The following is a 22,231-nucleotide window of genomic DNA, read 5'->3' on the forward strand; positions in this document are numbered from 1 at the left end:
CCCTACATTATTCCCCTACATTAATATATTCCCCTACATTAATTTGTTCCCCTCAGTCATTTTATTCACCTACATCAATGTATTCCCTTACATTATTCATCTATATCAATGTGTTTCCCTACATTATTCACCCATATCAATGCATTCCCATATATTATTCACCTACATCATTGTATACCCCTACATTATTCACCTACATTAATATATTCCTCTACATTAATTTGTTCCCATCAATCATTTTATTCACCTACATCAGTGTATTCCCTTATATTATTCACCTATATCAATGTATTCCCCTACATTATTCACCTACATCATTGTATTCCACTACATTATTCACCTACATCATTGTATTCCACTACATTATTCACCTACATCATTGTATTCCCCTACATTATTCACCTACATCATTGTATTCCACTACATTATTCACCTACATCAGTGTATTCCCCTACATTATTCACCTACTTTAATATATTCCCCTATAATAATAAGTTTAGGTCAACAAAAATGGTTGAGTTCATAGTTAAGTTTTGTCATAAAATGATAACTAAATGTCAGTCTGATTGTTCCAGTCATACAGGTATGAAGTTATTTAGAAACACTATTAACTTATTAGCATATACTCCTCAGTATGTATTGTATTTAGGTTAAAACTATGTTAAGTATCCTTCCTTTTTATAAACTGAAAACAGCTAAGGGCTAGGTGGAGGCCAGGACAGTCTGTACAGTATCTGGTCTTGGGTGGTAGGGACTTTGAGCACTCATGGATTGTAAAGCCGCTGGAGCAGCCAAGTTCATTGTTGATCTTAACCCTGATAAGTCTGAAATTTTTCCAGAATTCAGTGTCAGGTGTAGTGAGACAAAGGAGGACAGCAAGCCAATCCAAGAGGTCTTTGTCTAAAGTCTAAATTTACAAATAAGCTACAGTGAATATAGTCCAAAAACATTAAAGTAATGCTGAAATAATGGTCGAGTGCTGGTTGGATCAGGTTGATGTGCTACTGTCTTCTCCTAGTAGAAGAGATCATTTCTATATAGACTATTTGCAGAGGGAAATATTTTTACAGGATGTTATGACAGGGATATAATATGTGGGACTGAGTATCCCTGGCATACAGATTTTCCTAATCAAAAGCTGAAACAGCAGCACTATTGAGAAAGCTGCTTGTTGTGTTACAGAATGAGACAGAAAGAGGAGGGATTTTTGGATTATATATTATTATTATAACATTATATTATATAACAGTGTTTCTGTAAACAACTTAATCAGAATGCTGCATTGTCATGTTATGACCAGAAATTTGAAATATTTTCCAACAAGCATTGCCCGTTCCACCCAAACTGCAGGTCAACCCATGAAACCCACATACCACTACTGCAAACCCTGACTTATTTATGGAAGCTGTGAAGGGCAAGAAAACATTTGTTTGGGGGGACAAGAAAACAAAAAAATTGAGTGGGGGCAAGAAAAAAAAATTTTAAGGAGGAAAATAAGGCTCATTTTTCTAAGGGTTTCTTTTTGTAATACTCATTTTGACCACAAGAGGCTGAAGCGCACCACCGGGGGACTATTGATTTTGTCTTTGCACCCTAAACACAACATGCATGGATGCTGGTTATTGAATCACCAAATCTAAATCACCACTCAGGCCCTTCAGCTCATTTTTAATTGTTTCATATTTCACAGGGAAGTTTGATGCTAGTGCTGCAAGTGACAGTGACCACTGTGACCATAACTTTTATTTAACATTAAAGTGCTCATATATCAGAATTTGAATAATAAGAGATGCATGTTGTGTTGTGCAGAGAGACATGAAAAGTCCACTGGTGGTGCGCTTCAGCCTCTTGTTGTCAAAATGATTATTACAAAAAGAAACACTTAGAAAAATGATCCTTATTTTCCTCCTGAATTGCCTCAAAAAAAGAAAACAACTTTTTTTGTCACCAAAAAAACAAAATTTTCTTGCCCCCCCAATTTTTTTTTTTTTTATTTTTTCCCTAGTGGTGCGCTAGATTTTTGCCAGACCATAAAGCCTGACAGGCTCTATAGACATGAGGGTCCGTTCCTGAGTGCTGAGTGGGTAAAACTATTTGACTAGATGACTTTTGTCACTTTAAACACAATACAATATAAAATCTAGTAACATGATCATTTTGACTTCCAATGGGGAAAAAAATGCAGTTTGTGCATTTTTTGCAAATTTATGTTTAAGGACAAAATCACCTTATATGCATACTTATTAATTTTGGACCAAAAGTATTGAAGTTGTGGAAAAGTTTGTTTGTAAGCTCTCTGACTATAAGAACACCATACTGTAGTAACCTATGAAGATAAGTCTTTCAGTGGGGTAGGAGTTTTATATGAATCAGCTGTGAGGGGTCCTATCTCCTGAATGGCTGGTCAAACTGTTCAGAGGTTTTCTTTGCAGGTGTGGTATCAAGGAAGTATTTCATAGTTTTAAGACATTTTTGATGGATAATATTTGTTATAATAACTTAATATGTAAAGTACAGCGGGGGTGTAGGTAGGTGGGATTTTTAACCAAAAATTTTAGGGTGGGCACAGGGTCAAATATGTGATTACCTTCACAAATTCATTGTTATACACCTAGACTCGTACTCCCCAAAGAAATAGGTCCACCAGAGAGTTGAAAAGCTTTTATAGTAAAACTGGGCAAAACAAAAAAAAACCCTGTAACACAACAAACCAAATGTTCTTTTTTGAAAGAAAATGTCATCTTAAAAATGGCACATGCATTATTGTATAATAATAAAGTATACTGCTTTACGCAAGATTTTATTGGTTGTACTGAAATAATGTCTTCAGAGGACACAGGACAACAGTATTTAAGCCTCAAATCAAAGGTCACTCCCCAGTTCTGACTCTCTTTCTTTTCAACTTCATCTGCACTATCACACCAACCTTTGCTGCAAAAATGGCCACAGCTGGTAAGGTAGGTACATAATGCAATATGGGATTACTCCTATGTATTACTGTGATGTTTTATTAAGTTTTATGTGTAAAAGTATTGTCAAGTTTTTAGAGGTAGAAAATTAAAACAAAAATATAATGCTAATGAACTTCACATTTAAGGTATACTGTTAAATAGAAATCCAACGCCTGACTTACACTCATTTTGGACACTTTGTCCATGATTTTCGTAGCTTTGTCTGAGATGCCTGCTGTTTATAATCTGGGACCTGGTCACAATCTTTTTAGAGAGTTCTGATCTCACCTGCACAGCAAAATATGAAGAAAAGACAGACAGAGGACAGAGTGCCTGCAGATAAATACAGCGCATCACACTTTGCATTGGTCATAAGCAATGACTTAGTTGGTACATTTTTTGAGTGTTTATACATTGTTTTGTTGTAAAATCCTGCATACTAGTACACCTTCAACATATTTGGCTTAACTATTGTCTTTGCACATGCTTGTTTATTTCACTCAATCCATTTTAGAATTATTATTTTTAACCTGAAAAAACAGTATTTGTGTCATAAAAATTCCAGTTCCACAGTGAAATGAAAAATGTTTTTTTCATTTATCAAGTGTGACAACAACTGATTAACTCAGTGGTTTAAGAAGTGATACCAAATTTGCCAGCCCAAAATTTTGCAGGATACCTTGTGTTGATATTGTTATACTGTTGCAATTCATGTGAGCTTTGCTTTTTCAGAGGCATCTATCTCCCTAAATTGGGCATGACTGTACTGTACACCACTGTTAACATGTATACCTTTAGGCAAAAGTTTGCCTTGAAATCATCATTCAGACAATAGTAGCATTCCATCTAATGCTCAACAAGCATAGTAAAATGCAGGACTTGAAGGGTTTCTAGAAAGCATCTTTCTGAAGATCTATCCTAGTTTTGCTGTACCCACTGATGTGACGTTGCACGTGTTGTCACTGCCCTGTAGGTCATCAAATGCAAGGCAGCAGTGGCCTGGGAGCCCAACAAGCCTTTGGTGATAGAGGAGATTGAGGTAGCTCCACCCCAGGCCAACGAGGTCCGCATCAAGGTGAGAGAAGTCCGCTCACACATGTACACAGTCACACTGCATTTTTAAGTAAAGGTTAGTGAATGATTGTTTGTACCAGTAAAAAGGTTATTGAGGACTTTTAGGACTTTTTCACCTAACATAAATCCTTGGTAACATTATCACACTTGTGTTTTCTGTATGTGCAGTGGACAGTGTTGGGGCTAACATGTTAAAAACTAAAGCATTACTACAATCACTTTTCATTTGTCATTGACGCAGTAATGTAATGCTTCTACATAAATGCAGTAATCACATTACACTTACTAATTAAATAATTATGTCCTTACTTGCATTACATTCTTTAATATTCATTCAAATGTTTACTGACATCATCAACTGTAACATTATTTTTGAACAATATGTTATCTTTAAACTAGGGCTGTCAGAGTTAATGTATCATTAATTGCAATGCAATTAAGGTTCGTAAATTACACATTATTGTTTTTAAAATAGCATTAATCACCAGCTGACATTCTTATCTTTAAGCTGCTATACTTAACTGATGATACTGGTATCAAATGAAACCATAAGTTATATGCCCCCTTTCTAAATTCTGACATTTTTGTGGGTCTGTGAAAGCAGCACAGAAAGAAGTTCTTTTTCTCTCTGCAGCAGTTGAGGAGTTGATATGCAGTTGGAAAGTTGATTTGTAATTTGTAGTGAAGTTTCACTTTCGTTGCGCTTGACATTCCACTGCTTCCTGTGTGCTCACAGTATGTTCTGTGCTCCAAGAGGTACAATGAATAACTAAATGGGTTATATATTCCAACAGTGCTCCTAGTGAACAGTCAACTCTAAAAATAAAAAAAATCAGTGGGTGGCTGAAGATATTTTAATCATTGTGGGCCACCCCAAATAAATGACTTTGTTGGAGCCCCTGTTGCTGTTTGCACTTGACCTGTGACATTACAAGGACACTTGAAGGGGTTGGGGTAGGTAACGATTGTCGATACCAGAGGTGGACCATTGTTTTGCAAGTCACAAATAAATCCCAAGTCTTTGCACTCAGATCCGATATCAAGCCCTAAGTCAAAATTTAAGCTAAGTTTAAAGTCCGAAACAAGTCATAGTGCACTCATTAAATATTGCCACTTTAACAACTGTGTAATAATGTGACATCCTTTATCAAAATTTGTTGGATGTTCCAACACCTTGATTTTTGGTCTTTTTGGTGTTTTGTTTGATTTTGGAGTACCAGCTTTTAGAGTACGACACTCATGTCACCAATTTCAGACGTTAAATAAGATTTTGAAGCTTGTACAGGCATGATAACAAGTTAAAACTCTCTCTCCCTCAATGTAGACTATCCCTGAAATTCTGATTGAAAAGCTTATAGTAATGAGTCTGGGTCCAGGACAATGGCTTTACGTCTAATTTCAGAAAACAATTTTTTGCTCATACAATATTAAAACCTCATTATATACACGAGTCACCATCGATCTAGTTCCAAGTGGCTTGGCATTATGCATCAAAATATAAATGTTTAATTTTTAACTTTTTTTTTGTATGGTCATGATACACACTGTTAGCACTGTTAAAATAATCTGTATTTTCTTGTCTTTCTGCACTGTGTTGTTTGGTAGCGAGCGTGCCAAACAACATGATACCTTGCTGGCTACAAAATAAGTGTGTCCAGAAACTTTCCTGTGCATTTTTCTCTTCAGGACCGCCTGTAATGTACAGCATGCACTCTAGTAAATAATTGTAAAATTATAACTGGTAACACCCATTAGTCAATGCCCAACACTGCCAACTGCACAAAGGAAAGAAGTATCTGTTTTCACTGTGTGGTCATTATCTTTGGTCCAGATTGTGGCAACCGGGTTGTGCCACACGGACTTGTCTCATCTCTTTGAGACTATGCCCAAGGAGAGCTTCCCAATAGTCCTCGGCCATGAGGGAGCCGGCATTGTGGAGAGTGTTGGGCATAGAGTCACTGAATTTCAACCAGGTCAGTTAAAGCTTACACTTTAAGTAGTATAATTTAACCAGTATATCTATATATATATATATATATATATATATATATATATATATATATATATATATATATATATATATATATATATTTTTTTTTTTTTCAAACCTGTCAGACTTTGTGACAGCAATGCCAGCAATGGGTAAACCATGGCCTATTTGTGCCATCCAGCTCAACAAACCCCTTTCACATTTGATTTCTTGATTTGTAAGTTGGCCTAAAATTCCAATATTGTTTTTGAATTCCAGGAGACAAGGTGATTCCTCTGGTTATGTCCCAGTGTAGAGAATGCCGCTTCTGTAGGAATCCCAAAACTAACCTTTGTGAAAAAGGATGGTGAGATCATTTTTTCTTCTTTTCTCTTCATTTCATTAACCCAGCCTGTGGTCATATGATTATAGACCCATTTGAGGAACTTTAGATGTTACCTGATGAAGACACAGAAAAGATTGTTTGGGGGAAAAAAAAATAGGATCTCAAGTTGTAATCTCATTTTAATACATTTTCTACTTAGGGCAAGTGATCGTTTCACAGAGATGGCATTAACAGACTCCAGATTAAGCTGTAAGGGGAAGAAGGTGCTGCAGTTCATAGAAACCAGTACCTTCTCTGAGTACACTGTGATTAACCAGATGGCCGTGGCTAAGATTGATCCAGCTGCCCCTCTGGACAAAGTCTGTCTCCTTGGCTGTGGGGTCCCCACAGGATATGGAGCAGCAGTTAATGCTGCTAAGGTATTTATTTTCAATTGTTGGGGATTTTCCAGCATGTATTATACAAAGCTATCTATCTATCTATCTATCTATCTATCTATCTATCTATCTATAATGAATTCCCACCACACCACAGTTAAATATCAGACATTGGAAATTAAACTTTCTAACTGCCTTTGACATTATGGTTTTAGGGAGAGCTGGTGTTTTAAGATTTAAAAAGTCCAACCTAAAGAGCCACTTTGACCAAAGAGTGTCACTTGTGTCAACCTGCGTTACTTTAGGTAAAACCAGGCTCCACATGTGCTGTGTTCGGCCTGGGAGCTGTGGGTTTGGCTGCAGTCATGGGCTGCAAAGCTGCAGGAGCCAAGAGGATTATTGCTGTTGACATCAATCCAGAGAAGTTTGAGAAAGCCAAGGTCTTCGGTGCGACCGACTTTGTGAACCCCAGGGATCACAGTAGACCCATCAACGAAGTGCTGTCTGAGATGACGAATGGAGGAGTGGACTACTCCATAGAATGTGTCGGGGATGTGAAAGTCATGGTAGGGAGATAGAAAGGTTTCCATAACGGTTTGATGTACTTTGTAAAAAAAAAAAAAAAAAAAATCTTCAAGAGGGCTTATATTAGGGGTTATGAGGGGTTATATTTAATATACTTCCTCAAGAATAGTATGAGTACTATCCAAGTATTAAAGCACTAATTTCCTCAGCTGGTTTGAAACCCTGTGGCAACTGACTTCTTGCTGTTTCTCTATTTAGCGAAGTGCCTTGGAGTCTTGTGTGAAAGGCTGGGGTGTCAGCGTAATTCTTGGTGCAGTACTCATGCACGACTTCTCTGCAAAACCCATTCAACTCTTGACTGGACGAACATGGAAAGGTTGCCTGTTTGGAGGTGAGTTGCCTGTCAGTCAAATATGACCATCCCACTAATGGCACCACTTTAACTCTTCACAGCGACACATTCCCACTCCGAGCTCATCACATGGTGACGTTCGGTGAGTGACCTTCCATGTCAGCTGAACAGGGGTGAAGCCGAGGTATTTATGCTGCAGAGGGGGGATTGCTGATGAGGAGCAGGTGAGGAGATGTGCAGTAAGCTCCAGCACCTGGAAGCCACGCCACGCCATATTTGATCCATGGCAGGAAGGTGCTCCAGGAAACTGGATGGTGAGCTGCGACACAACGCAGAGCCGCCTCCAGATCTTTATTGGCCCGCTCTGTCTGGCCGTTTGTTTATGGGTGGTAACACAAGGAAAGGCTGGCTGCTGCGCCTATGGACTTGAAAAAACGCCGTCCACACCTGACTCATCCCACCCACTTTCTGAAGCCAGTACGGCGGAGTTAGCGCCCTGACGTAACGAGAGCTGCTTCCTGACCCTGTACTGGATGATCAAATACCCTGTGGAATTCAGTAGGGAAATCCGCGAATGAAAGCAAAACCAGGGAATCTTTCCCATAACGCAGTAGCCCACTGAGCAGCTTTACCCCTGAACAAGTTCATAACATACGCTACCTTAGATTTATAAGAAGGAAAACTGGAGGGCTTTTGATCAAAAACTAAAGAACACTGAAGCAAAAAACGGCCACACAAACCCAAATCCCCAGCTTAGTGTTCAGGGGGGATGAACAAAGGGCTCTCTAGCAGGGTGGGGGAGGGAAGATGGTGTAGCCGAAACACGTAGGTTATTCAGGAAGTTGGTTACGCTGGAAGTGGTAGAGTGGATGGATAGTTGAAAAGGGTTTTAATGAGAATAGATGGTGGAGGAACGGAATGGGGGTCGGGGGAAAAACACAAACCACCACATTGGTCATAGTCACTAGTAGTCATTCCTCATTTTGAATTGGTTGTCAATTTCAAGAGGGCAAGGTCTTGATAGTAATAGAAGTAATATGAACACCAGTGAAAGTGGATTTAAATCATCTGGGTTTCAGCTAAGGCCCGCATTTTTATTGTGTTATTCCCCAGGAAATAGTTTGTACTAATTTGAGGCCTGACATATTGCTGTGGTTGGTGAGTCAATGGATCGTTTATTTCATTGAGGTAACAATCCCTTGGTGGAAGAAGCCTATGAAAGGAAGAAACTGAGGTACATCGACTTGCAGGCAGAAGCTGAGCAGAAAGGATGAAAAGCTAGGGTTCGCTCAGTTGAATTGGGATGTAGGGGATTTATAGCTGGATCAGCTACCTCTCTCCTGGGGGAACTGAGAGTAAGGGGATAGAATTTGAGGAAGAAATGTCAGATGAGGCAATTAAATCCAGTCAGTGGATTTGGAGAAACAATGGTAGTTGGGGACCAGCAGGGGGACCCACTGAATGGACAACTCCTTGAGATCAGGTGGAGAGATCCACCAATCAGTCCCCTCAGGAGAAAATCCAGGAAGTGTAAGGGTATTTAGGAGTGGGAGTGGGCTGTTTGAGTCTCTTTGTTTGAGACCATGCTGTTTGTTTGTTGATCCAATTCATCTCTATTTCCTTTGGCTCGAGTCTTGTATGTGAGTTGTAGTATATTGGCATTTGTGATGGTTGTGCTAGGGAAGGTAGCATCTGCACAGTCACTACCTGGAGTCTGCATAAATGGAGCCTGGGTCTGTTGAAGGTGGTATTACTGTTTGGGTTGTGATAGCCAGCCTAGCCAGCTTAGCTAGCTCAGTTTAGCCTCTTGGGGGATAGCCATGTGTTTGCTTGGCTTAGCTTTGTATATGTGGTAGCCAAATAGTAGCATGGCCTTGCATCTGGGATGGCCATGTGATACTGTCGATACCTGAAGCCTGCATAAACTCAAACTGTAAGGCAAGTGTGATGCATGTGCCAGTGAGGGTAGCATCGGCACGGTCACTACTGGGAGCTCACATAAGCGAAGCCCGGCTCTGTTGAAGGTTGCATTGCTGTTTGAGCTGTGATAGCCATGTGATAACTAGCTCAGTTGAAATCCCTGTCTGTGTGACGGGGAGGAGGGGGAGGTGGCAGAGCTTTCAGCCCGATTTGGCAAGGGTGGTTTTAGTCCGTTCAAACCTACCAGCCTGGTTCTGCCTCCTCTTCCTTTCTTTTCTATTACTGCTCTCTGGCCTTTATATTTAAGTCATAATTGCTGATCAGTGACCCTAAAATCTTCATTGAGTTCTTATCCTTTTCTGGAGCACAAGTTTCTTGTGTTTTAGTTGAATTCTTCTTGACTGGTAACCAAAGGCATTTTTTTATATCTATAGCCTGTTAGTAAATGGTACAGTCATCAGGCTTAATTGTAGGGGTGGGGCCAAGTCACTGGTGACCAAGTCAGGCTATGCTGTAAGTACATCCCCTCATTTTACTACCAACACCTGTCCTGTGATAGTACCTATTACGCTGTACTCTTGACCTCTGCATCCTTTAAACAGTATTAATGATGAGCCTGCATTTCTCTTATTTTATAATGTCTGTTCTCTGTTGTTTAGGATATAAGCCTAAGGATGGTGTGCCTCAGTTGGTTAAAGCCTACCTGGACAAAAAAGTGAAGCTGGATGAGCTCATCACTCACAACATGCCTTTGGACAAGATCAATGATGCCATTGAACTGATGAAGCATGGCAAATGGTAGATTTACACTGCTATACTTTATCTGCCATTCAGGATATACTAACTAGCTATAACAAATGAAGAATTCATCAGTGCAAGTCATCTAACTACTGTTTTGCTTTTGGTCCACAGCATCCGGACAGTTCTAAGTGTTTCTCCACATGAAGACCATTACGGTGCTTTCAGTGAACCCCAAATCATTTAAATCAGCTGATAGTTAAATGGAAGAATTTCTTAAAGAGTAATACAATTAATCTATTGATATAGTGCACAATAGGAAAGTTGAAGAAAAATAAGGAGTCTTTGGCATGAGCTATACAGAAATGTCCCCTTAATGGAGTCTATACAGAGGTGGTTATGAAGGGGTGAAAAGCAATGGCTAAAGATCTGAATGGATGAGATGAGAAACATAGGAATGCGAACTGGGAAGACTGGTTGTGATAAAGATCAGAGATTAATGGTGGGGTAGTTTGTAGCATGAAACTGATAGCTGAAACAAGATATTTGGAAGTTGTGGCAAAATCTGATGCCCAACCTTGCACTCAACATATTCAATGGTTTATGTGAAGATTGTGAAAATAAATGTATTTAAAAAAGAAATGTGATATGTGTCTGTCTTTTATTTTGTTTTACTTTTCTGTAATTAGATAAATTCATTGAAAACGAATTCTCTTTTACAATGACGACATGGCCAAGAGGCTGCAACAGAAGGAAAGTTGAAGCAAGAGATTAAAACATAGATACAGTTGACACATGGGGAACCAAACAAGTTAATGAGGTCCTGGTCTAAATTAGAATTTATCAGTACTCTACACTGAACATTGTTTAAAAAAATAGGGTGAGTTTAAGGTAATGGTCAGGTGCTCTTTGGTTATGTGTTCATATGCTGCTGTCTCTTGGTGGCAGAGGTCAGCCTTGAGCCTTGCTATAAATAATGAGGCAACAGCGTCATCATGGGGTGGGAACTGGAATCTTAGGTGTCAAGATTTTGTTGTTTAGAGATGAGTATGTAAATCACTGTAACTCATAGTATTTGAGTAATGCCTTTTTCTTTTCAATTGTGCCGTTCATGTAAGCAAAGAGTGCGGCTCAGCATTAACAGTGATTTTGTGCCGCCAAAAGTGACTCTTGGGCCCTCACATAGACATAATTTTATGAAGCCACCTTATAAAATACACATCAGTACTTGTCTCTACTGACCAACATGAACAAGAAGCAAAGAATGGATGAATTTGTGACTCACACTCTTCCCTTTGAGAAAATCACTGATGGTTTTGCTCTCATGAATGCTGGAACATGGAAAGTCTTGACTTGAGAAATATTTTGGAGTTGTTTGTTATGTAGCGGTCTACTCTTCCTCTCGGTTTTGTCCATTGCAAGTTACTGCTGCCCTCTGTTGAGGACAAAGCTGAGATGGGGTGAGAGGTGTGAGACTGGATTTGCTGAGAGAATGATAGAGTTGGTGAGACAAAGCAAGTTTATTTGAAAATGCCTTTCAGTCACTTAGGCAATTCTAAATGCTTTACATGGTGCACAAGCATTCTGTAGACATAAAAAGGAAAAAGGAAAAAACAAGTGAGGAAAAAAAAATAAAGTTATAAGACAGTGAAATACAGTGAGTGAGATTTAGATATTTTTTTTCTTTTTTTTTTTTTTTTGCAAAATCTTGAAGTCATATTCCAAATTTCATTTAAGTGGCTTTCTTGTGACAGTTTCTCACTTTGCCAATCGCAAACCACTGTGGCTAAATTTAACATATGGTTCACATTTTTTTTGAGATACACTTATTTGCTTTCTTTCTTATTCACTTTCCTAGCAAGAGTCAGCAGTTGGTTAGTTTATCTTAGCGTAAAGACTGGAGATATGTGCAAACAGTCATTCCCCACTTAATGAGGAATTATATGCCGATCAGGGCAAGGTTAACAGTTTATGCTAAGCAGCAGCTTCATATTTATTGTACAGATATGGAGATGGTTTAGATCTTGTCATCAAGCTCAGAAAAAAAACAAAAAAACAAAAACATATATCCCAATATACTGAACTATTGTTAAGACAATGAAGTAGAAGCACTGCTGGGTCTTTGTGGTGATCACAAACAGATGCACTATACTTCAGGTGTACTCTGCTTATTCCATTTTGCGAAGGGTTGCATGGTTGGAATATGATCTCAATTTAAAAAAAATAGTTATAATAAAATAAACTGCAAGTCAAAAATAATATTGGCTTGTTTTTATTTTTTTTTATGCTTTTGCTGTTTAATGAAGTTTTTTATTTTGCTTAAATGCACTTCTATACAGTGTTACCTTAAGAGCACTTTGAATTGCATTGTCACTGAGATGGAATGCTAAACTTGGCTTGCATACCTAAATAAACTTAAGCTACAATAAAGTTTTATATTTTAAATAATATAAGGTAATAATAAAGCTAAATAAATCGCTGTTTAGATCAAGCTGAATCACGTACTATTACAATAAAGTTAGTAAAAGCTGCTGTTGGTAACATTCTTCTATTGTTCTAAAAAATAAAAAAAAAATCAACAAAGCGGAAACACTGCTGCTTTTATTTTGAAGCATGGACTGGAAGTGTTAATGTTTTACCATAAACTTCCGGTCAAAAGTTACTTTTTAACGGAAGACAGTTGAACTCTCACCGCGGTGCTGTGAAACGTAAAAATGATGTACTGTGAGCTGGAAACGAACTAAGAGTTCTCCAGTGTTCTCGTGTTTGTAATATTTACAAGTTACACTGTGTTCCGTGGTAGCGAAATGCGAGTAAATAATCGCTGTTATACCCTGTAGATATATGGAGTGGTCTGGATAGGTAAGGACGTGTGTTTGACCTACTGTGTGTGTGAGTGTTTAGTGTTTGTGAGTCTTTCATACGTGTGTATAAGTCTCTTACCGAGATCTGCTTATCTGGGAGTTCAAGGAAGTGATAACAAGTCCCTTCCCATCTGAATGTCAAACTTTGTTGGCAATAAATCTAAAGTCCAGGGTCTCTTGTCTCCTCCCAACATTCGTGTCTTGCAGCTGCTCTCCTCTCTTAACTCCTCTCTGGCTTGTTTTCTCTGGTCTTGGCAGCAAAAATGGCAACAGCTGGTAAAGTGAGTATTATCTAACTTGTGTACTTACGTCTATGTGGTGTTTCTATTTGTTTTTGTTTGTTTTTTTTTATTAGATGGTTTTCTTGGAATATGTCCATTAATACGTCCAATTTTACAATATATGTTTGACATGTTTGTGTCAAAGTGCACACAGTAAAGATAGAGTGCTGTAGTTGAAACAACAATAACACTAAACACGAGAAAGCAATGAAACTCAGTAATATAGTTTATCATTATGCAGTACATGAATATCATCAATGCAATAAACTATAGATAAGCAACTGCATTTTATTGCAGTATTTTACGGCATTATATATATATGTATATACACACATCTCTATCTCTGTCTGTCTAAATTTCCACAGTGTATTAAAGAGATACTTAAGAATTCTATCAAAATCAAAAAACGACTGGATTTTTCAAATCTCTACAAATGGTGTACTCAGTGGTTTACTTACTGACCCCACATTCACTAATACTGTTGTAATAGAAATTATATTTGTCAAATAACCATTGTGTAGACTTTAAACTTGGTTTCAGAGAAGCAGCTTTATAATAGAGATCCAAACCATTTGCTGTTGACATAAATTAGTTATAAATTCATAAAGTAATTAAAATGTTTATGGAGGATGTAAAACCCATATGTTTGCTTGCCTTTTTTTCCAAAGTTTCAGTCAGTTTTCTTGTTTGAAGTGGGCCTCTAGATGAGTGTTGGCCTTAAGTTATGGCAGAAAGGATTGCAACTCTGTATCGGGTATCTTACTAATGTAGCATGTTGTTTTTTACAGTAAATTTTACAGTCAATGTTAAAGCTGACAATATGTTTCTGTACCTATTTTGCAGTCAAAATAGTGAATTGAGGGTTAAGAGTTGTAAAAAAAAGTCATGGCAATACGTTTCATTTAATGCTGGGTAATTTTATGTGTTGTCACTGTCCTGTAGGTCATCAAGTGCAAGGCAGCAGTGGCCTGGGAGCCCAGTAAGCCTTTGGTGATTGAGGAGATAGAGGTGGCCCCGCCCCAGGCCAACGAGGTCCGCATCAAGGTGAGAGACATCTACATGTACATACACACCTCCAGTTCTGATTTTATTGTCGTATATATACACACATATATACATATATATATATATATATATATGCAAAATACGATATGGTTCTCCCAACCGACCCACCTTTACAGGTAGCCTGCCCTGCACCATCTGTGGGCCAGTGGCATCGCTCTCTTGTCTCCTTCCATCTTTCAGGTATCAGCACTGGCAAGAGTTGAGTGACTACAGCAGGTCATCAGATGGGCACCCTCCCTTTTGATGTTTCATCAAATTAAGCCCATGACACATCAGGAGGACTTGACAGCCGATCCAGCGTCCTGGGTCTACCCCTGCTGACCACCACCCCACTCTATGCTGTTGGGACTTCGACAGGTTGGCTCTGCCACCTCACCTCCCACTGAATCCAAATCCAACGGAACGCTGCCTCCGCCTGCCTGGTGATGTTGCTTACCAGCCGCTTCCTGGCCACACCTTCGATTCCCAGCCGTCCAAGTGTTCTCCAGAGTGACTGCCCAGCGAAGCCCCTGCAGCCGACTTCTACTGGTAGGTTACAGGCCCTCCACCCATTTTGCTGACTCTCAAGGATAAGGGCTTGATATTTTTTGAGTTTGCGCTCATACGCCTCTTCAGTCCTCTCTTCCCAGGGTACTGTTATCTTTATGAGCACCACCTGTTTGGTACCCCTAGACCAAATGACCATATCTGGTCTGAGGCTAGTGTGGGTTATCTCCTCTGGGAATTTGGAATGTTTCTTCAGGTCAGCCTGCATCTCCCAGTCGTTTGCTGAGGCCAGGGTGCCTTTGCTCTTCCGTCGTGCTGCTGCAGTCTTTCCTGACCTGGAGAAGTTGATAAAGTGGGGCCCGCTGGAAAGTTCTTTCAGCCTTTTTCCTGCCTGTTCTACCCCATCTGCCAACTGAGCCAAGATCTTGTCATGCCACTACCAGAATTTCCCGTCTGCCAGGCTTGACTGGCAAGATGAGAGGACATGCTCCAGGTTAGCTGACTTTCTGCAGAGCATGCAGCTGGGGCTCTCTGCCAACCCCCATGTGTGGAGGTTTGATGGAGTAGGCGGGACATCAACACAGCAAGAACTTTATCTAATGTCCTTCCAACGCTCCAGATTTCCTGCCAGGTCAGGGCCCTCTCTCGTATTCCCTCCCACCTTGTCCAGCTGCCCTGCCTCTTCATGGATACGGCCTTGACATGCCAGGTTTCCTCCTTAGCCTTCCAGATCTCTCTCTGCACCATGCTTTGTTGTTCTTTTGGATCAGCTTTTTTCAGTTTGTTCTGGTTGAGCAACCCAGTCCAAGCCTGCCCTGGGCTACTGTCTTAACAATAACAGCATGATGGAGTCGATCCTCCGCCTCTGTCAGTGCTCTGCTGGCTGACCACTTGCGGCCCGTCCTGACCACAATGCCTGCTTGCAGCACCCTTTCATCCTTGCTGTCTCGCAGCATCATGGCCTGTCGTGTCTTTGTTGCTTTATACTCCTCGACCACTGATGTACAGTCCAAAGGAGCAAAAGCTTCTTGGGTACACTCCTCCTCTCCTTAGATACGTATTGATCATCCTCTTCAGTCCCTTGACGGTGGAGACAGGTACTTCATAGACAAGCAGAGACCAGAGCAGTCGGGGAAGTACCCCATGTTGGTGACTCTACTTGCCGGGTAGGCCGCTCTTCTCCAGGGATGTCATCCAGGTGTCTGTTTGGATAAGCATCTCCATCACACTCTGCTTATCATTTAGGTTTGCCCTGTACCAAGCTCTTCACCAGTCTCTCCTTAACTGTCGGGATGATGGTATCCTTGATTCTGAACCGGAACCGGTCCTGGACACTCTCCTTCCTCAATACCAGGCTTCTGTATTTTTCAGGTTTAAACTCCATCTGTGCCCACTTGGTGAGCTCAACCAGGTCCTCCAACATCCATCTTCCTTCCACTACTAATCTTGCCGTGATGGTGAGGTCATCCATGAACGCTCTTACAGCTACCTGCTGGATGCCGCTTGCCAGCTTTGTCCCCTGACGCAACTTCTCTGCTGTCTTGATGAGGAGGTTCATCGCTGCAGAAAACAGGCGCATGGAGTTTGTGTATGCAGTGACAATTCCCACCGCGAGCCTCTGCCAGTCAATGGTGAAGTCTCCACAGGTGACACGCATGTTGAAGTTGTCAAAGTAGCACTGCAAGAGCTTTTGGAATCGCTCTGGTGATACAACAATTACAGTGAAGCAGTTTTGGAAATAAAATTCTTACATCTCAGACTCCCTCCAACTACTGATGGGTGTAAAGGTCCTCCATGGATGGCAGCTTCTATCATGGTAATTAGCTGAGTGGTTTTCATCACCCTGTGTTGCTTCATGGTTGAGGGTAGTTCAGTTGCCATACTAAGTGCAATGCAGCTGGTCAGGATGTGCTCAATGGTGCACCCACCTGTAGAAATTGCAGAATGTAAAATTGAGCATGGAAAGTGTTGTGTGGCGAGTCCAGGTCAGATCCCCACCGATGACAATTCCGAGAGACCTGCAGCTACTGAGTCTCTCCACTGTAGTCCCAGTGATGGTGATGGGAACATGTCCCTCTCCCAGTTGCTTCTTATCCTTTACAGTCAGCTCTGTTTTGCTAATGTTGAAATGGAGGTTGTTGTCCTGGCACCATGGTGTCAGTACTCCTTCCTCTCTGTAGGTGGTCTCATCACTGTTGATGATCAAGTATTGACAGCCATGTTTCAGAAAACGTGATGGCATTGAACCTACAGGTGGCTAAGGAGCCGTGCTTGAACATTGGAGTGCAGGAGAGGGCTGAGCGCACAATTCCGAGTGACACCAGTGTTCCTAATGGCCTGGGGCCGCCCATCAGGAAGTTTGGGATCCAGTACTATGACTTAAAAAAATGCAAGGTTCATGACAAGATTGAGATATGCAGCACCCCTCTGTGCTATCTTTATCACATATCCATGTGTGACAGTGCATGACTCTTCTGTATTAATACCAATTTGCGACAAAGTGACGTTGCTCCTGTGTGTATTGTTAAATAAAATTCCTGCTGTCTTCCATTCTGTGGTTACTGTCTTTGGTGCAGATTGTGGCAACTGCGGTATGCCACACAGACCTGTATCACCTTTATGAGAGTATGCCCAAAGATGGCTTCCCAGTAGTCCTTGGCCATGAGGGAGCTGGAATCGTAGAGAGCGTGGGGCCTGGAGTCACTGAATATCAGCCAGGTCAGTTTCATTTGGTACAACATATGTGTGTGAGTACAGAGCTTGGTCGTGTTTTTGTTTTTTTTCCCAAAAGTTCTTGCCCTAGTGACCAAAACCTTTAGAGCACACTAATAAGTTGTTCATTTGATCAATTTAGTCAGTATTTCCATTTACACCATTATAAAAGTGGGACTAAAAGTAAGATGACTCTCACATTGCAACATTCCCTAACTACTGCAACTAATAATACGTTGTTAATTTAATCCATACATTAACAGAACTGCTATATTACTATCTGGGGTATTATTGTATGAGAGATGTAAACTGAGGCCCGTCTGTGTCATTTAGTCAATATTTCCATTTACACCATTATAAAAGTGGGACTAAAAGTAATGTGACTCTGACATTGCAACATTCCCTGCGTTCTAATACCCATACTACCATACTATTTAGTACGCCAGAAAAAGATTTAGTATGTCCCAATATGAAGTCTGTTAAATGCAGTATGCCAAAAGTAACAGGATGTCCTAATACACCCGGCCGCATTTTGCAGTATACAAGCCAGCATGCTTTTCCGGCTATTCTTACCCACAATCCTCTGCGCAGCTGCAGCCTTTTCACGTTTTGACAGCTGGTTGATAGCTGACAGAAGCTGCAATGATAAATGACAGTGCATTCAAGGGAATGATGACCAGTCACATGGTAATAATAGCAAAATATATTGTTTAAGTGAACAAAAAAAATCATACAGATAGCCACCAACAAAATTAAATGAAAATAATGATAGAGAAATGCATATGTAGGCTAATAAAATGAATATATAATGTTAGAGTCCACAGTGACTTAAAAGTTAAACGTTGTTAAGTAACAATCGCAGAGCTCTCCGCGTTAACCTCTCTCTCGGTTGAGTTTGGCGAATGGCTATTTGTTTTATCTTCATGGTAACAGTTATATGAGAAAGAGTTCAAGAGAAAGTTCAGGGTACAGTATGATGAAGAAGTAGTATGTCCTGATTGTGTGCATACTGCATGTAACAGTACGTCCTTTGCAAGGGCAGCCATAGTATCTACTAAAAGTGATAAGAAAGAATATGCAATTCCAAACGCACCCATTGTTTTTGTCTTTCAGGAGACCATGTTATCCCTCTGACCATTGCCCAGTGTAGAAAATGCCGCTTCTGTAAGAGTCCAAAGACCAACCAGTGTGACAATGGATGGTGAGCTCAGTAAGCACTCATATCCTCCTTTTCACTCCATTTCCTTTCCCATTCTCAACCTCTAATTTCATTCTTCTTGAGTGTGTTCAAGTGTTTATTTACAAAAACATTTTTTTCAACACATCTCTATCAGTGTAGTCACTTTAGGTTCTGCTTGTAGATACCATTTAATATAAAGTATAGATCTGTCTTTGTCGATAATATGACAAAAGCAACATTCAAATTTTGTTTCAGGTCATTTACCTCATAAGATTATCTTTTCAGGCCGGCACCCCCGGACAGGTTTACCTGCAAGGGAAAGAAGGTGTTGCAGTTTGTGGGTACCAGTACCTTCTCTGAGTACACTGTGGTTAACCAGATGGCTGTGGCTAAGATCGACCCCGCTGCCCCTCTGGACAAAGTCTGTCTCATCGGCTGTGGAATCTGCACAGGATATGGAGCAGCAGTTAACAATGCAAAGGTATGTATGCTTAACTGTTACAGATTGCTTACATCATTGTATTAGATTAAAACAACTGAAGGAGACATTTTGTATGCCCCAAAGACTCTTCAATCCCAAAAAACCTTTTCATTGCCTAAAGAACCATGATAACTGAAGACTGTGTTACTTCAGGTGGAACCGGGCTCCACATGTGCTGTGTTTGGCCTGGGAGCTGTGGGTTTGGCTGCAGTCATGGGCTGCCAGGCTGCAGGAGCCAAGAGAATTATTGCTGTTGACATCAATCCAGAGAAGTTTGAGAAGGCAAAAGTGTTTGGCGCGACTGACTTCGTGAACCCCAAGGATCACGGTAAACCCATCAGTGAAGTGCTGTCTGAGATGACTGATGGAGGAGTGGACTACTCCCTGGAATGTACCGGGAATGTGGAAGTCATGGTATGCAGATTAGATTTGATATGGTTCAAGAATATAATGAAGGGGTGTTACTTCTGAACAAACTTTTCCAGAGGCAGTTAATGGAAAGGAGCTTAGTGTCATTCATTGAGTTACTCATCCCAAATTTAACAGTTAATCCAGAGATTTGGACCAGCACCTTTCTGGTTCCAAGACCACTGACCACTGGTGCTATTTCTCCATCTAGCGCAGTGCCTTGGAGTCTTGTGTGAAAGGTTGGGGTGTCAGCGTGATTGTTGGCTGGACAGAATTAGAAGACTTTTCAGCCCGACCCCTTCAGCTAATTGCTGGACGCACATGGAAGGGCTCTGTGTTTGGAGGTAAGACAAATATGATCACCACCACTGACTGATGAATCTCTGGTAACTAAATGGCTGTGGATTTATGTTCTGCAGTTATCTATGTTCTTATTCTGTGGTTTAGGCTTTAAGGGCCGGGATGACGTGCCTCAGATGGTTAAAGCCTACCTGGACAAGAAGATAAAACTGGATGAATTCATCACTCACAACATGACTTTGGACCAGATCAATAATGCCATTGAACTGATGAAGCACAGCAAATGGTATGTTTATACTCTCTTACCATCCACGACTTAATGATAACAGATAAGGAAATCTTCTCATTTCTCTTTTTTCACTTTCCACAGCATCCGGGCAGTCCTGAGTGTTTCTTCTCAATAAGACCACTATCTTGCCTTCATTGATCCTAAAGTTAATAAATAAGTCATCACTCCGTCCACTGGCCCAGAACAGAATTTTCACTGAGTGGTGCCAACCAAAGGTGGCGAATTCTAGTTTGGGTTTTTGCAGAAGGCTGTATCTCGGGCTGTCATTTCAACATGATAATGCCTCCCATGTGGTTGCTTTGTCACAAACTTGGCTGTTGACCCCAAGACTGAAGAACACTATTTTAACAGACTATGTCATACATGAAATAAAATTGGAGTATTTCACATCTTTCATCAACTCATTAACCAATGATTGTTGTTATTATCATCACAAAATATTATACCAGCATACTGATATTTATTCTTGAGTATTCATATTCAGTATTTACGGTATCATTGTCATTATTGTCATCATAGACAGCCATTTTAACAACTTCTATCTCTGCTTTGACTACTATGGGTTTGTAGCTTGCACTTTTTGTGGTGGTTATCAGTTTGGAGCTTGTAAATCCATACATACTTGCAGACCTTGTGCCAGGATGACCATTGGTGCCAGGGTTCCTTGCATTCAGTCTTAAAGCATACCAGTAGAGATAAGTAAAAAGATATTTCTCATCCATTTCAGAGAAGAGCCCAAATGTCTGGGATTTCCTTTGGGTATTTATACATCTTTGTTATTCAATGATAAAATTTATTTGTTATATTTATTATAAGCATACATTTGTCATCAGTTGTCTATCCATGCAGAATGGATGCACAACTGCATCTCTTTCTCAGCTGATGTTTTCCAGTACACATCAAACACCACTGCGATTGCTGGTTCATCCTTTATTCAGCGCCAGGTTCAGCACAGAACCTGCAATATCTTGCCATATGTCTTGCCATCACCTTTCAGTTTTGAAATAGGATCATTTATCAATGATGCGTGCAAAGTGTTCTCCAGTGTCTTCAACCACTGGTGCTGATTTCTTTCCTCTTGCATGAGTGGCTTTGTTAGTTTTCAACAATGAGCCATCTCAATTTGAGAATGCCTAAGGTAATGGATCAAGTAGATGTTATAGGACATCTTTAGTGTGAAGAACTCTGTTTTTCAAAGCAATGCTCACATGTCCGAAGAGATCTCAAGACCAATGCCTTGTTTAATGCTTGTTTTATGCAATCATTTGTCATGATACTTGTGAGTGCCTTCAGATTGAATTTTGTCATTTTGTAATTGAGCTTGCCTGTTGGTGACTCTTTCTCACAACGTTCACTTCTGAACTTCTGAGATGCTTACCCTTTAGTCTGTTGAGCTTGCAGCAGGTCATTAGCTATGTCTGGTGACACAGCAATTCCAGTGAAACGACTGATGATATCAAACTGATCTGGACCTTGATGGTTTACCCAGTTTTTTCTCCATAAGCGCTACAAAGGCATTTACATCTGCCCGTTCCTTTTATATCCTGGGCCTCTGTAGATCTTGATGACTGAAACAGTCTGAAGAGTCGTTGCCTGTCGTGTCCCTGAGTTGCCTCAGAAACTCATTTCTGTTTACTTAAGTGAGATAGTAACAGGTTAAAGCTCCAGTTTTTAGGCAGGAAGCCTTGATTCATCTGGCATTCTGGATGTCCTTGTTTACAGTCTCCTAAATTATCTGGTCTACTGGAATTTTAAGAGGGGGATTGTTGCTGCTCATTTGGACAGAAAGACCACTACAGGTTTGCCTGGACACCAAAATGATAAATGTCCAGGCAAGACATTCAAGTTTAGTAATATATCAGATATCTGGTACAGTTCATCTTTCATCATGCAAAAATTCATGGAACGGTGGC

General features: G+C 40.3%; 2 protein-coding genes across 2 annotated transcripts; both read left to right on the forward strand.

The window, feature by feature from the left end:
• Positions 1-2,898: 2,898 nt before the first annotated feature.
• Positions 2,899-10,894, forward strand: LOC121953643 (alcohol dehydrogenase 1-like). The gene is made up of 9 exons (XM_042500832.2): positions 2,899-2,957; positions 3,925-4,026; positions 5,857-5,998; positions 6,274-6,361; positions 6,540-6,759; positions 7,023-7,283; positions 7,501-7,633; positions 10,174-10,312; positions 10,427-10,894. Exons 1-9 carry the CDS (start codon positions 2,940-2,942, stop codon positions 10,497-10,499), a joined length of 1,176 nt encoding a protein of 391 aa, XP_042356766.2. The 5' UTR covers positions 2,899-2,939; the 3' UTR covers positions 10,500-10,894.
• A 2,036-nt stretch (positions 10,895-12,930) lies between these two features.
• On the forward strand, positions 12,931-20,718 carry LOC121953889 (alcohol dehydrogenase 1-like). Its single transcript, XM_042501147.2, has 10 exons — positions 12,931-13,114; positions 13,324-13,397; positions 14,340-14,441; positions 17,525-17,666; positions 18,774-18,861; positions 19,126-19,321; positions 19,475-19,735; positions 19,941-20,073; positions 20,177-20,315; positions 20,400-20,718. Exons 2-10 carry the CDS (start codon positions 13,380-13,382, stop codon positions 20,431-20,433), a joined length of 1,113 nt encoding a protein of 370 aa, XP_042357081.2. The 5' UTR covers positions 12,931-13,114; positions 13,324-13,379; the 3' UTR covers positions 20,434-20,718.
• The last annotated feature ends 1,513 nt before the right edge of the window (positions 20,719-22,231 follow it).

This window comes from Plectropomus leopardus, chromosome 14, assembly GCF_026936395.1.
Source record: "Plectropomus leopardus strain MGB_pleo_1.0 chromosome 14, ASM2693639v1, whole genome shotgun sequence".
Taxonomy (NCBI): domain Eukaryota; kingdom Metazoa; phylum Chordata; class Actinopteri; order Perciformes; family Serranidae; genus Plectropomus; species Plectropomus leopardus.